This window comes from Equus caballus, chromosome 10 (genome assembly GCF_041296265.1).
Source record: "Equus caballus isolate H_3958 breed thoroughbred chromosome 10, TB-T2T, whole genome shotgun sequence".
Classification (NCBI taxonomy): Eukaryota; Metazoa; Chordata; class Mammalia; order Perissodactyla; family Equidae; genus Equus; species Equus caballus.
In genome coordinates this window covers 55,943,341-55,960,422 of record NC_091693.1, presented here as the reverse complement: position 1 = coordinate 55,960,422, position 17,082 = coordinate 55,943,341, and the positions used below count along the sequence as shown (strand labels likewise).

The following is a 17,082-nucleotide window of genomic DNA, read 5'->3' as shown; positions in this document are numbered from 1 at the left end:
CTGTAAACTTTGACTCTCTCTAACATCTTAAATTAAATGCTAATGGGCATTTCCATGCAGCCTGATTTTCTGAATTCATCTCTGCTTGTCCCACTTTACAAACCATGGACAGGTTTCAGAGCGTCCTGACTCCAAAATGGACAGAGAAAGGGGAGGGTGCACGGGGAGGGAGGGAGCACACTGGAAATGTTAAGTCTCTAAAGAAACATTCATTTTGTGTTCTATGGAAGGGAAATAAGTCCCTAAAACCCACATTTTATAATCCTTACTAACTCCACCTCAGGCAAAGCTGCCAAAACGGCAAAAGGATGCCAATGACCCAATGCCCCACCAATTAAGTTGGAAATACTGAATTAGTTGGTAAAGGATAAGAAATAGCCTCAAACACTTTCAAATCAGGGTAACACTTCTAAATCAGTGATAGTCAGGTGAAATATACCTGTCTTTTTTTTTAAGGGGCCCATTAGCAAATCTAGTCACCCCTCCCTATCCATGGTTAGATTCACAATTGATTTATTATAAGCTGGGCCTGAGGAAAGAGGCAGAGGACTGAAGGATTAGAAATGTCACTGGTGATTTCCTCTTCTTTCCAATTAAAGGTATTGTACTGTACACAGGGAAGTGAGTTTTTCATCTCAAGTACACAGTAGGGAGAAACAAACCTGAGAAAATTGAGATTGTTTTCATTAAGTATGGTTAACACAGGCAGCATATATTAGTGCAAAAGAAGAACAAAGAAAATGTATTTCCTTTCACAGTAGGGGAAAACAAAGTGACATAGCAATAAGATCTGTAATAAGTTGATACATTTAATAAAATGGAAAAGGAAATATACAGACCCGCACTGAAAGAGAAGTCAGCTTGATACCAGGATGATAGATTCAGTCAGTCTAAGATAGGCTTCTGTGCTTTCTTAAGGCCTCACTAAAGAAGGTATTAAGTAGTCATATCTTTAAGATTATGTAAGGGAAACTCCAGCATATTTCAAAAGGCTACTTTTATAGCCAAAAAATAGGAAATATTTATCAAAATATTTATGAGAAATTCAAACAAAATTTAGAAAAAGCAATGCAAAATTTCAGAATGCAGTACATTAACAATATATGAAAACTAAATGAGTCAATGGAAGGAATGTAAATTAGGAGAAAATACAAATTACATTGATTTCATAAATCCATCATTGTTTTGTTATCCAAGTGCAGATCTGTCCACTTTATTGGCAAAGACTTATTTGTAGCCAAGTCTGAAGTTTATCCAGCAAAGCTAACAGGATATAGTCCTAGTGGTTATTTTTTTTAACTATTGAAATATATACTTAAAGGGAATAAGTCACCAGATAAATGAGGCTCTTGTTTACATATATATCTATATATGCTAACATATACACTCACATCTATTGTGTATTTGGTATATAGGACCAGTAATTATAGGGTCCACCTCATTTATCCTCTTCCTTTGTCCTAATCTTAACTTTATTCACTAATGCTCAAGCACTTAAACCCTGACATGAGCTAGGTTTCTTCAATGAAAATCAAGAAATTGCCAATAACTGATCCACCCAGAGAAGCCGAGACGGTGGCTGTCTCCCTTGTTATTGAGAACAGCAAAAGGAAAAAATGGGCAGAGTCCAAACAAATTTAGTTTAAATGCAAGGGAAAATTTTGTCAGAGCAGATGTTAAACAGCTAACAAGATAAACAAGACTGTTGAGGGAAGCTGAGAAGCCTTCACAGGTGTACTTAAAAGTGATTGTTTCTTCTAAGTACAAACATCTCAAAGCTGCTTGTAGTATTTAAGTTATTTGACTTTCCTCTTTGTCCTTGACATAGAAATTCAACAAGTTCCATCTGGGTTACAAAATGAATATCCTCCAACTAAGAGAAGATGCAACTTTTCTTCCCTGATAGGCAAACCTTTCCAAGGAGAACATTTTAGGTCTTTTCAATAGGATTGGAAACACAGGTTGATAATGTTAGTTGACTGAATATAGCCCTCACAGACTCTTCCTGTTCAAGTGAAAAGGCAGTCATGAGGGGTTTGAAGGAGTACGCGGTGGTGGATGAAAGAAGACTGGCAAGGAGTGGATTACTGCTGAAGCTGGGTTTTGGGGATGTGGGTTTCATTACAATAGCTTCACTGCTTTTTCCATAATCAAAAGGCTTTTAAAAAAAAACAAAAGGAAAAAAATAATCTAACATAATTGGTGCCCCCAAATAATCAGGAAGAACACAAGAGTAAATAGGAATGAATGATCAGGATGGCATGCATAACTGCAATTCAGAGATAACACAAAAACATTATTTTAACCAATAACTTAAATTCCTTCCCTCAGTGCCCAGCATGGCTCTTACCTTGATCTATGCCCATTGCTATACCCATCAAAATGGAGTTACGGGGATTTTATTTCACCTGCCCTGTCTTTGATGGAAGCCTCCTAGTCAGGCAGCCCAGGGTGAAAGAAAAAGCCTAGGACCTGGATAAACCACAAGGTGTGCAACACCATCCACGAATATCAAAAGCTGACAATCTCAACAATAGAAAGTCTGGTAGAAAAAGAGATGTGACGGGCCATTAATTTCCATCTTGAATTTTTACTCCACTAATCACTCAGAAAGTCACAGAAAGGTCAATTACTTCCCATTACATTGCTCTCTATAGAGTACGCGCTCAATACATGAATGTTAATTAGCTAAAATGGCATCCTTGGCTCATTCACTCAATTACACATGGCCACACTACCAAAGCTTGACTTTTAAATTTATGCCACAATGAAAGTGTTTTTCCATAAATCCAACGTATGAGGCATGTTCTACCTGATATCCAAAGAAGACCATCCGCCACATAGCCAGCGTGACATGAAAGGGATCGGTCAAAGGACTGCACAAAAGTCCATTTGTTCTTCTTGGGGCAATATCGCTCAACGGTAGGCAGAACCTGGCGCAGTTCATTTCTGCCCCCTACTGCATAGAGGTATTCATCCATGGCACCCAGCACGAAATGCTCCCGGCAGTTTTTCATGGGTGCTATCTCTGCCCAGGAATTACTGCGGGGGTCATAGCGACAGGCAGTCCTCACGGCACATGTCCGGCCACTGGCGTGCTCCACTTCCCCTCCTGCTACAAACAGGAAATCCCCCATGACTGCCACACAATGGTGGCTCCTTCCCACGGGCATGGGAGCCAGCTCACTCCAGTTGGCAATGGCAGCTATGAGAGCATTCTCCTGATCAACAGGATTGAAGTACCGAAGTTCCTTGACTTTACAGACCTCACGCTTTTTCCCACCAATGATATACAGAGTGTCTGACTGGAACCGTGGTTTGGTCCTGCGAGTCTGCCACACGGGCTGTGCATAGATGCTCTGGTGGTATTCCAGGGCCTCATTGACAAGAGCTGTTGCGGTCTCACTTGCCTGGACAAGGGGGTGGGACAGGGCAACTGTATGGAGAGTATCCACGTCCATCAGGCCAAAGCGGATATACTGCAGGAGTTCATCCATGTACTGGTAATGGCAGTTGTGTTCCAACCACCTCACGGCTAGCTGAAACAGAGGGAGGCGAGATGAGAATACAAAGGTAAGAAAGAGAGCCAAAGCCACAGCATAGAGGCAGGTTACTGTGTATTATTTCAGACACATAATACAATTTTTTTATTACAAACTGTGTAATACTGGAATATTTTGATATGCAGTTGAGGATTTTTTTTCTGTAACAGCAGAGACACAAACGAACTCAAGACACTGTTGTAGGACTTAGCAACAATGTTAAGCAACACTGACGGAGACTTAAGGTATTACTTAGAGTGAATAATAACATTCACTTTTCAAAGAACGAGAATGCTGTTGTGAAACAGCCTGTTCCCTTATGCTTCATACATAAGAGGTCTGATACACCCCACCACCAGGAAATGTCAACAGTGAGTGGTGTCATCACAACTCAAGCAATATATGTCAACCCATGAGTCAAGGTGCTGTATCAATACAAGTAATGCAAGAAAATCTGTGATCATCTGAGACCACAGGGTGTACTTGAGAGAAAATCAATATGACACTAGTAGAATGATTTAGAAAGAAAAAAGATTTTTTTTTCCTGCCCCTTTGGTAGGTATATCAGTCAGGAAGCAAGAGAAGAACAAGAAAGACTGCAAACCTATCAATTTTATTTTATTTTTTTCTCAGTTAGGTTTCATCTTGAAGACAGTTGTTTGCACCTGTAAGATATTGGCAATTTGTTAGAACCATTTCACAAAAACAGGATGCAGAGGTGATTATCTTTCTATTGTGGACACAATAGCAGAAAGTGCTCCTAACCTTTGTGATTAAGTCTAGATCTCTTTCAAGAAGAAGAAGAAGAATAACTTTTGGCTATAGACAGGTGCATTAGGTAACAAATAACAAAATTGCACAATAATTTAGAAAATAGCATCGACAAAGAAACAATTCACGTTATGGAGCCCCAAAAGTAATTTAATTAATGTGACAATAGTCAAGTTCAGCAAACTTTCCCACACACCGGCATAAAGAAGTATATCTAACATCTCCAGTCAACATATTTGCTATGCATTATTCTTAGCAGTACTTATATTAAATGAGATCTCCTAGACAATATAAATGTGGATCTGAAGGTATTATATGAAAAGGTAAAGTAATGAATTAGAATACTGAATAATTGTGTTTTGTTGTACTTGCTTTCTGACCAATGGAACTGGGCTTCTGGGCTTCCTTTTCCAGCTGATGCATATCATGAGAAAAACCACCTACAGGGGGAGGGAGAAGGCGGCGCAGTGCTCTCGGACCCTTACCCTGGGCAAACACGAGCTGAGTTTTCATCCTGGTGAAAAGGATTACTGAGCTCTCTGAGGCACCAGATGATTTCAGACTTTCAGAGTTTCTGTATCCTTTTGACAAAGGGTTCCCAAAGGCAAGGCATATTTTGGACTTGACTTTTTAGGTTTCTGGATGACAAGAATGTAGGAAGTGAATTGCATCTTAGTGAATTACATAGTGAAGAGAAATGAAAAAAGAACATCCCTGGGTGCCAGGCAACCTACCAATGCCAAGAGGGCAGACACCATGGTGGGCAATGAGGGATACTCCCTAGCTGTTTTTCTAGAAACTGGCAATTTTAATGTAAATAAGATACCAACCTGATGGAAAAAATTTATCCGGGTATGGTAACATCAGCAATAATCAAAGATATTGCAGAAGAAAAACGTCACTTATCAATCACCAGGTTTCTGCCACAAGTGGAGAGAGTTGCCACAGGCAACATCCTGGTTTTTCTCCACCCTAATTTTAGAAGTTTCAAGGGATGGGGTTCCAATTATTTCCCTGGGGAGATTATGCAACAGCTTAATAAATAACTTTCCATTCTTTGCCCACAGAGCTTTCAAAAGTTCTCAGGGATAAATAAAGTCATCCCACTCAAGGTCATTTCTCATGCACCAGATAAAGTTTTCTCAAAGTTAACCTTTGATATTGCTCCTAATTTAATCGAGTAATTCCAGCTGATACTGCTTTGCTCTGTAACAAATTCCTCAGTGTCCTTACATCCTAATGTTTCTGCATCTTTCTTATAGATACTACAGGAAACAGCACTCAAGAAACATAAATACACAGCCACTTTTTATAGCATAGTGCTGCCCATTTAATAATTTTTCTCTTTCCTCATAAATCAGTTCTTCCTATGCCATAATCAATCTTCTAACCCATCTCTTAACACTCTCCGACTTACGTTTATCTTTCTAGCAAACAGTGTCACTACTGCATGAGAGGTACACAAGCCACAACTAGGCTCTGTCTTTAAGAAAACCTCTATAACGAACTCAACTGGCAGTGAAACAGTGACCACTGTGACCTATCACTGATCAATTTCTGGCTTTCTGTCTACTATCAGCCCTATGTCACGTGTATCATGATGCTTTCCATGTTCACTTTCCCCAAATACTATGTATTACAGAATACTTTGTGCCCACACATTTAGTTTGCATTTTCAGGGATAATTTTTTTCTTATTTCTTGCCAATATTTCTAACTTTTCACAAATTTCATATAATTCTCACACCTTTATCTAAATATTTTCAGACTACACAAGTCATTCATACTTGTTGACTTTATCTTTTCTCCAGATCAAAGGTAAATACAATTTACAATTAACTATTCTGCCACCAACTTCAAACCAATCTCACCTGGATATAGTGCTATTTATAGATTTAAATCCACTGCTTCTCAGACCTAACACACACATGAATTCCCTCGGGTTTCTGGTAAAAATGCAGATTCTGATTCAATAGACGGGGGGAGGAGGATTGGGAGTCTGCATTTCTAACAGTCTCCCAGGTGGTGCATATGCTGCTGGTCCATGGACCACACACTTGAGTAGGAAGGTTTTAGATAGATTCCCATTTGTGAAACAGCAAATTGCTGCCTCATTAAAGTAAATTAAATGTGTTGTTTCAAACTTAAGAAGGTTTAAATTAAATGAAGTCTAGGTAGGATGCCTTAGTAAAGACACAGGATATTTGTAGATTAATATTATGGGTAAGACAGCATATTGTGAGACCTTGGTTCTATAAATCAACAGCTGATTCTGATAGCATACAGTGAGTTGTATAAACAGTCTGTGCACTTTTGCAATAATAATAAATAAATGTAAAAGCGTTACTGTACTCTGTTTTCAGTTTTGTGAAAACATCAAAGAGACAAACCACTAAAACCATGGATAGCTCTTGTTTATCCAAATAATGAAAGAAATGGCAATGAAAATTCAAAATCACTTCTACACTGTGAAGCCTGCCAAGGCACTATTCACTGCTGTGCTGAATTAAAGGCAAGGTGGTAGAGGGGATCCTAGAACAGGGGCGTTAGAGACTGCAGTAGGCAGAAGGCTAATTCATAATTGGGACATCACGGAACCCAAAGGCCACAGTTAGCTTAGTAGTATATTTTGGCGCCCATGTTTGAAAATGGTTATTCTGGCTACTGGTGGCTTTCAATGACACCACACTGAGAAAGCATAACTCATAGAAGGCTGAAATCCTATTTTATCTTACTTATTCTTGCATACTGACATCCCCATCACCCTAAACTCTAGCATATTTTAATTGGGAGGAAAATGGAGCATATAGTGAAAGTCTTTTTTAGTGACAAAGCCAGCAAGAGTGGAAAAGAAATCAAAGATTCAGTTTGGGAGAACATAACAAAGACTACTTAAAAAACATGGTGATTGGGCAAGGGGCCAGCCTGGAGGCACAATTGTTAAATTCACACGTTCCGCTTCGCGGCCCGGGATTCACCAGTTCGGATCTGTGATGAGGACCTATGCACCGCCTGTCAAGCCATGCTGTGGCAGGCGTCCTACATATAAAGTAGAGGAACATGGACAAAGATGTTAGCTCAGGGCCAGTCTTCCTCAGCAAAAAGAGGAGGATAGGCAGCAGATGTTAGCTCAGGGCTAATCTTCCTCAAAAAAAAAAGCAAACAAAAAAACAAACATGGTCATTGGGCAAGATGTTTCCTAAACCATCTGAAACACAGGGATTGTCATCTCCAAAGACTACAGGAGATCCCCAAGCACCCTGCCTGACCCAATCTAGTTCATCTTACTCTGATGGAGAATTGTTCCTTCGTAAAAGGAGCATTTGCTACAGCTTATTCCAACGTCAACTCATCTCATCCTCAGATCCTTGACAATAACTGTGCCTGGCACATAGTAGGCTACTAATATTTGTTGCATAAATGGCAAATTCTTTATAATTACAGTCAGGCATCACTTGACGGGAATATGTTCTGAGAAATGTGTCGTTAGGACATTTCATCATAGTGCAAACATCTTAGAGCGTACTTACACAAACCTAGATGGTTTGGCCTAATACACACCTAGGCTATACGGTACTAATTTTATGGGACCACCATCATATATGCAGCCTGTCGTTGACTGAAACATCATTATACAGCACATGACTATATTCCTAGGCTATTTCTCTTGAGCAAACAATATCGATTCCTTTATATATTTATCCATCTATCACAGGCTTCAGTTTCCTATTTTATTATTTCATCTTTGTAGCTTTCCTATAAAGCCCTTCTAAGCCCTCAAAACTCCACACAGCAGCTTGCGGCAGTGTACTGGACTGACTTATATAAGGCCCTCGTCTTACTCCTTCACAGGACTGCTGCTGGCCACCTCTATTTGAGGTTCTTGGCAATGCAATGAACATTGTAGTCTTTTAAGCCCTCAAATAAACAATAAAATATTACAGCAGGAGGACACTTTAAAGTACATTTGGCTCAAGCTTTTCAGTTTTATAAATAGAAAACAAATAGAGACAAGTTATCTGATGTACTCCAAGTCATGCAGATAATTAGTGGAAAAACTGAAACTAGAACCTGTTTTTACTTAGACAACGTGTTTTCTACTATTTCACATCATCGTTATTTTTCTAGCAATAATTATTTTAAGGTAGAATCCAGGCAAATGTACTCAAGCCCAAATATAACTTCCACATTCTCTAAATTAGAAAAAATAAAGTCTATTTTTTTAAAACGTATGCTTTGCTTCAAGACAGGTTACCAATATTTTTCAGTGAGTCTCATTTATGGATTACTTCTACATCAAAAGCATGTTTTTAATTGTACCAATTAAAAAGTTTGTAATGATAGAACAAGTGTTTAGGGAAAACGGCATCCTTTGACTCTTGAATTACTGTTTCACTTTTTATGGGAATATATATTTTAATTCTAGGTTATTCCTTATTAACTAAACCTGGATCAAAAATGTAGGGAAAAGGGGCCAGCCCAGTGGCATGGTGGTTAAGTTTGCACGCTCTGCTTTGGCAGCCCAGGGTTCACAGGTTCAGATCCCAGGTGCGGACCTGCACCACTCATGAAGCCATGCTGTGGTGGCATCCCACATAAAATAGAGGAGAATTGGCACAGATGTTAATTGACAATGACAAAATTCCTCAAGTAAAAAGAGGAGGATTGGCAACAGATGTTAGCTCAGGGCCAATCTTCCTCACACACACACAAAAAACCTTATTAAATTACAATATATGTATATATATGTGGAAAAGATAATCCCTTCCTTTTAGTTTTCTCAGTGTATCCCCACTGATTGCTATTCTATGGAGTAGAATATATGATATATATAATCCTAAATATAAGAGTCTATAATCCTAAACTCTACAAATTTTTCTCTAATTCAAATATGTAACTTACACATATGTATTTCAGAAATATATCAATTATATGAACAAATGTTACATTCCTCACATCACAAGTCCTCAAGTTGTGATCCAAATTCCTTTACTGTTCATGCTTGAAAACACTCAGATAGAAGGCGCTGGTCTGAAATCTAAAATTTTTGATCCTTTGAAAGAAGTAGCTGTTTTGGAATCTAACTCTGCTTATACATGTCCATACGTATGTGTACTACCCAACGTGACCACACAGAAATGCAAAAACTCACAGATTTCCTGAGAAATATCTGTATGAATTATGACATTATTCCAAATCCAAGAATACACATCAATGCACTCTTCCAGAAAAGTGCCTTTATATCTGGCAAATACATATACAAATGCCCTGTACAAAAGCAGCTCTCATCAGATGAGTGATCAAGTCCTTTTAATCAACACTAACAAAAGATAAAGCCCTTACAACATTGTCTAAAAGAAGTAACAATTTCTTTGTCTTTACTCACAAGTATTTCCTTTTTCACTGAAAAGGATATTCTTATCATAGGACTCATCAGCCAGAGCTGAGTAAGCAAGGACCGGTATTTTTGCCCCCAGCCTTATTCTGCCCCCTTTGGCCAGGGATAGCTATAATTATTCTCCAACTTAAAACTTGGTTGCACACAGCTTTGCTGAAGGGGCAAATTGAGCCCTCCCTTTTGCAGGAGCCCACGCTGTGAAGACAAAAGTGTCTATCTCCTAGCCGGTCCTGTCATTGCACTGAGATAAGCCAGGGCACCAGTTTCCCCTCAGTGCCTGAAAGGCAGCACAAATTCTACACTTGCGCAAATTCAGAAAGGCACAAAGGAAGGGCACAGGAGCAAATCAACAACCAACAGACATTCCTGAACCTCCACCAAGGAGCCGGACATGTTAGAGAGCACTTGGGCAACAAGGAGTGGGAAGCCATGAGAGCATGTTTTAATAGGATGAGTGACAATGCACAGACAGAACTTTTCCTTTCTAGCAGAGTACCAGGCACACCCTGCTTCTTCAAATCCATGTCCCCAAAGGAAAGTTGCATTGACTAGTATATATTACATGAAAGTACACTATTTTCTATATTATTTCATAATGCCTTAAATTTGAATAAACATAAACATAAAACTTTAGCAAGACACATTTTTAATATTACATACAGTTTCTTTAGCTGATAAATGTGAAAGTTTCCCGAGTGCAAGTGAGCAGGTGTTGGGACTCGCCGTGTTAAACTATATGGAAGTTCATCTCTTTAAGATGAGGCATGTAAGTTTCAGACAGTGACATATTAAACCAGAATAATGACTGCCATGGAGAGGAAAGTTCATATTAATAAATAAATGTACCAAATTTTGTAGCCATATTCTCTTATTTGAGGTCAAATGAAAAATTTGTATTCAAAGACAATGATCCTATAAAATCCAAAAGCACTGGAAACTAGGGACACAGGATCAGCGCATTTTCCTCTAGCAGAACAAGGAAAATGTTACCAAGAAGGAATTTTAAAATTATAACAGTGCTCACTTCAGTGCTATAGTTAAATTTATGTCAATATTTTACTGGTAAACCAGATTTTTCAAGGGAGGCTGTACATTAACTATTTTAGCTGACTACAGACTTACATAGGACACATAGGTTATTTTTTCCTCTAAGAAACATATTTCAACAGAATCACATCTGATGAGGCCCCAGGTTCATATACTGTCAGAAAAAAGACCTGACAGATTTTAAAAAGAATATTCAGCTTAGAAGATATGAAAATAACACATGTGCTTTCTTGTTCATTTAAAACTTTACATAAAGTTGGGAGATTGATAAATGCTCTTATTTTCACCTTAGCATAAAATTTGTGCCTGAGAGTACTCTGGTTTCTCTTCAGATCATAGAAATCTCTTGCTGTTTACTAAAGATTTCCATGGAGAGGAAAAGTTACTAGATTTTTTAGGAATTAAAAAAAAAAACATGATACATACAATTTACTCTCTAATGGCTAAGAAAAAAAGTTCTGTGTCTCTCTTTCGATATATATCTATTCTGCAACTATGTTTATCTACAGATATGCATATTGCGTGTGTGTGTGTGTGTGTGTGTGTGTGTGTGTGTGTGTGTGAGGAAGATTAGCCCTGAGCTAACACCTGTTGCCAATCTTGCTCTTTTTGCTTGAGGAAGATTGTCACTAACATCTGTGCCAATCTTCCTCTATTTTATGTGGGATGCCACCACAGCATGGCTTGATGAGCAGTGCTAGGTCTGAGCCCAGGATCCAAACCCATGAACCCTGGGCCGCTGAAGCAGAGTGTGTGAGCTTCACCACCATACCAGCCCCACATACATATATTTTTATATCTAGATATAATATAATAAAGATATATATATATAATATAATCAAGAGACACAAAACATATGATAAAGCAAATTAAGCAATTTGTTTAAGAAATCAGCAAATCATATTGGTGGTCTTTGTACTATTTGTATTCTTGCAACTTTTCTTTAAGTTTGAAATTATTTTAAAATATAAAATGGAAAGAACAAAAATATTGGGCCCAATGGTCATCTTCATACATATTTTTTAAATGCATACTGCAGAGCACCCAAAGCAAGAGTCCTGAGACCAAAGCGTCTCCTTCCCATAGAAAGGGATAACCTTACAGGACTGGAGGAATCCCAGTGAATACTACCCCGAGACCTGCCAACTGAAGTTCCAGGTCTTTAGGAGGCAAATAAAAAGTGACCTAAGGGTTGTCCTTTAGTTCAGTCTTATAATACAAGAGGATTCTTTAAAAGGTAAATTATACATCCAGATGAAGAGAAAATAAAGATAGGAAAAGAGGTGGCATCAGTATATTGTGATGTCCTTTCCACCTGCAAGAACTGGCCACCAATTTGAGCAGATCTTTGAAAAGTCAATACAAAGAGCAGCGTGAGTACACAGCTGACATTGGACCAGTCATTTGGCTTCTCATCTGTAAAGTCAGTGAGCTGATGAGAGAGTCTCTTCTACCTCTAGGATATATGTCATCTATGGATCCACAAAAAAGTAATATTCTAAGGTAGCATCCTCCAAAATTCTGATACGTGGGAGAGGCAACCAAAATTAATCACTGTGTCTAGTATACAAGCCACAGATTTCTACAGCACAGATAGTTTTTATAAATCTCTTTTCAGAAAAACAAAGTGATGTTTTTTGTCTATAACTCTGTACTCACCAGAAATACATGTGTGTGTCTGTACACGTGAAAGTGCATATGCACACAGGCCCACATGCAGAGAATTGGGTTACATCATCGTCTTTTTCTCCTTGGGAACAACTTTGCTCAGATCATATTATCTCACTTAATAGATACCATCTCTTAAAAAATAAAATAATCTCAGCCAAAGAACATACATTTCAAATTTGTAAGGCAATTGCTTAAAGGTACTATTTATTTAGAATCCCAGAATGAGATTTTGCATAGAAATGTAAATATTTAGTAAACTATTCACATAAATTTTTACCTCAGGACTGCCATTAAATATACCATCCCCATATCCAGTGTCTTTAAGGCTTTTTAGATGGAAGGAATGTCCCACATCACTTACGCCAATGATGCTGTAGGGAAAACGGAACCCATTCTCGGTCTCCTCATACTTGAGCAAAATAAAGGAACAACTAGAAATAACTTCCTATACTTGCCCTCCAATGGTCTGATGACTGTCTCTGAACCAAAAGATAATACTCATCCATCTAATCATTGATGGCATCAGAGTATTACTTGATGCTGGACTGATGATATGCAACCTGTAAGTAAAATGTTAGTGTCTGCATATTTTTATGTAAGATGTCCTTCTGGATGTAAAAGGGACTTTGCATGTATTTAGTGAGATGCTAAGATTATATTGTTAGAACAACACTGGAAAATGAGAGAAAATCGACTTGGTCAATAGAAGAAAACCCTGCTGTAGCCCGTTGGCAACAGGACTAGTGTGACCCTACCTGGGTCACACCATTTCTCATTATTTCTCAGCTACTGCGTGCAATGAGGACGCGTTATCAGGGTGAAGTGAGCTGAAAAGGCCAGGGAAACCCTGATGCCTTTTTCTACCACTAGCTGGTACGTGCCCATATAGGTGAATGTGACACATGAAAAGGAGGCAGGACTTGATGTCAAAAGACCTGTTTCTGCAACTAAAAATATATTTGAACATTTATGAAAAACACCAACACACTGAAGCTCAGTTTCATCATCTATAAAACAAGGATGATATTAGTTATGTCATAGAGGTCTACAGAGGACTGAATGAGATAACATGTGAAAGCACTTGGTAAACTATGACATATAGACAATATACAGAATTAATATGATGGCAATGTGCCACCAAGAGATGGAGCTGATCCTCAATTCAATTATCCTTTTGAACTCATGATAAAGCCAGCACAGACTATTCTTATATGACACAATATTGTGCAACATTGACATAAATTTTGAGAGATTGCTGTAGTTGATAAGAAACTTCCTACACAGTATTAAATACTTCACATGTTGTAAAGCGATAATAAAAGCTTGGCAGATAATCTGTTGCAAATTATGAACTAGCTCTTATGATGAGCCCTTTCACATAAATAAACTCAGTAATGCCAACCCAGTAATTTAGGGTCTGTGGCTTTGTTAAATCCCAAGACAGAGAAACATGAATAAATGAATGAATGAATGAAGAGAGATATAGACATAAACCTTGTTGTCTCTGCATAACACTCAGCGTATGCTCACTTTCTTTACTTGGCTGGAGTCTCTCATTGAAAATACTTGAATTCATGTCCATGAGTCCCCTCAAATCTCAACTCAGTTAACTTAGTGGCAAGAAAAAATATACATAAACTATTTGGCTTGAGAAAACTAAAATACCGATTGATCATTTGAGTTGATCACTTTTCTTCTTGTTTTCTTGTTCTGGGGCAAATGATATAACCAGGAATCTTTTCTTTTAGATTTTTCATTCATCCATTCCTCAATGTCCTACTGAGTGTCCATTATGTGCCAGGAACTTAGTTGGTGAGAAAGAAGATTCAAATCAGTTCATATACACACCTTCTTATTTGCCATTCACTTCCAAGCTCTATTAATACCATAAAACTCAAGGTTTACTCTTGACCTCGAGTGTCTTAACATGTACCTGTAAAACATACTCATGGAATATGGAATCAGGGCAAGAAAAAGTCCTCAAGTTTGGAAGTTTCAGTCTATGTAGGCAGATTTTCAGACAGACAGAAAAGCCATCTTTTTATGTCGTCATTTCCCTCATGGGTGTTTTAAATATTACTGGTACCTTATAAATTTTATGGTTAAAAAAAAGCTATTTAATTTGTAAACATGCCCTGGAGCATCCTGAGAGCACCAAGCCTTTGTATATTTCTTTATGAACTGATTCAATAACAATGAACCAAGAGTAGGTTTGCGGGCAGAGACTCCCCACCTCAAATTAAACCTTTAAAGACCAAGAGGACCTCACAGGCTCAAGCAGCTGTCCCAGGTCACTGAAACAGAGACAGTCAAATTTCTCCAAGAAGTGGTACTATGATGAATTTAGATGTCCAGGCGGCATCTAAGCTGCGTTTAAGGGTTTAATGTTGGCAGCCTCCAAATAAAAAGAATCCTCAAAGGTCACTTTAAACATTAATTTAGAGCTACAGAGTACAGTGATTGGAGCATGGAATCCACTAACTGAAACACATGAATAAACACTGTCAGGGGCCAGACTCGACTACCCAGGGGATGGAGCTGGTGGACTAGGGAGCCAGGGCCTACACTGTCAGTGAGTTACAGAGAAGACACATAAATGCAATGCCAAGCACTGACCACTTCACTACGTGAATTTCAGCCTGGCTACTGATGTTCAAATAAAGTATTTCACACTGCATTCTCTAACTCCATTTCATCATAGTATAAATAACTAGAGAAGAAGGAATCCTCTACTTGCACCTGGCAACATCTTTGAGTATAATACACAAGTAATATTTTTCTCAAAGAAGATATACTCTTCAGCACAATTACCATACATTTTTTTGGGTGGGGGAAGTGGCTTAGAGAGTCACTCTATGGTAGTCACGTAAGGAAGATGGATATGCAGAAAAGACAGGCCCAATGCAGGAGAACCAGTGGCTTGACAATCTCAGAAGGCTTGCGAGGGAGAAGGGGGCTGCAGTGCATGAAGGAATGAGTAGAAAGTAGCAGTTGTTCCAAAGGCTATACTAAGAGAAGGATCGTGTTTCAGCCCCAGTGCCTGGCACCCAGGAGGAAATCCATAAGCATTTGCTGAAAGAGAGAAAATTGGAATTATGAGACTGCAATCTGGAGAAATCACAGATCTGAGGCATCTTTATAAGATTAGGAGGAACACTGTTTTTGAAGAGCAAGGGGAACTTTGAAAGTGGAGATGGAAGGACTGAAGAGGAAAGAGAAACTGGGTCCAATGACTGGGCCCTGTACTGGGAGCAGAAGAAACACCAGAGCAGGCCAGGAGACAATGACTAAAATACTCTGCAGGACCCTCTGAGGGGGTCATTGCTGCTCAGGAGATAAACTCTCGGTGCACTGAGTCAACGTGAGCGCTCAGTGGTGGGCATGTGGTGGAGGGTTTAAGAAGACATAGGAAAAGTCCTTTATTTTGGACATTAGCTTTCCATAGTTAGATATAAAGGGTACAACAGATTGGGGGAAGGTAGGAACCCAGTCAGGTTAGACCAAAAGCAATTTGAAATAATGAGCTATACTTCCTTTAAGAAGAAACAGTCTTTGCTTGCGTCCCATTAATTTGCAGACACAGTGAATCTATAGAATAAAATCACTCTTTGACACAGATACAAGTTACTATTAAAATTTAACCTCACACTTCTTTCTAAATACCAAAAAACTATTGACTGATTTGATTGACACATTTCTCCCCTAATTATCTTTTTACTCCTCATTTCTTAAACAAAACAAGACATAACTAATCAATAATTTTACCAAGCATCCCTGAGGGCTATGCTATCCATGCTGTCCACACAGCTAAACAAAAATAATCATTCATGGTCCAGTGTGGTGAAGAATATACATATATGCACATTCCTATTCTCATTTCTTTTTAAATAAACATGCTTAAATAAGGGCCACATTAAAACAGTAACTGGATTCAATGATAATGCGTTTTTGGAGTCTGTTCAGGTGAGACTGGATTATCACTTAATGACTCTCTTCACCATTCAAAAACAAATAGCTTTTTTTAAGCAAGAAATAATGTGAAAATAGAACACTTGAAGTAAAATTATAATCATTATGATGCTGTCACTTTAACATCTATAGACTTAATTGTTTTACAATTGACATGTGAGAAAAAAACGTCCAAAGCTGGGTAGAAATATGCTGCTGAATGCTCATTGGGAGAAAAAGAAAATGAAGACAACACAAGTGAAAAAGCAGAACAATGATTCTAGCTCTCACGTACCTAATCTACGAGACCACTATGCACAGCCTAGAGACAGAAATAAAAGTTTGCCTTTATTTTTTCTTTTCCGCTATTTTTCTTCTTAAAAGGTATGCATAAAAGAAGATCGCAATGAGCTACACATCATAAACGCCAGCATTATTAGGTGCCTGAATCATTTTTACCCTGTGCTTCAAATAGAAACAAGATTAGGTGCTGGACTTACATACAAATTGAAATTTGCAATTTTTAATAAGCTTTGTACTTCTACAGACAAATATCTGTCTCCTTGCCTCCATTCCTCCCCCAGGCTTCCCAAGAAGGTAGGCAAAAGAGTCAGATGCTGCACTTGGAAGCAGAAACTCAACATGGTGGGAGACACGCTAATGAGAGAAATTTGAGGGGAATGGAGCCTTCGATTCTACATGTGTG

General features: G+C 38.4%; 1 protein-coding gene across 10 annotated transcripts in view; it reads right to left on the bottom strand.

Annotated features, from left to right (window-relative positions):
- The window catches only part of KLHL32 (kelch like family member 32), a 196,561-nt gene that overhangs the window by 28,273 nt on the left and 151,206 nt on the right, over positions 1 to 17,082 (bottom strand). For 4 of the 10 annotated variants that reach the window (XM_014734212.3, XM_070223577.1, XM_023650828.2 and 1 more), the window contains one exon: positions 2,813 to 3,539. In XM_014734212.3, coding sequence (XP_014589698.2) covers positions 2,813 to 3,539 — 727 coding nt within the window. Of the gene's footprint in view, positions 1 to 2,812; positions 3,540 to 17,082 lie in introns of those variants that run through there. The other 6 variants (XM_070223578.1, XM_070223579.1, XM_070223580.1 and 3 more) reach the window with 3 other exon arrangements.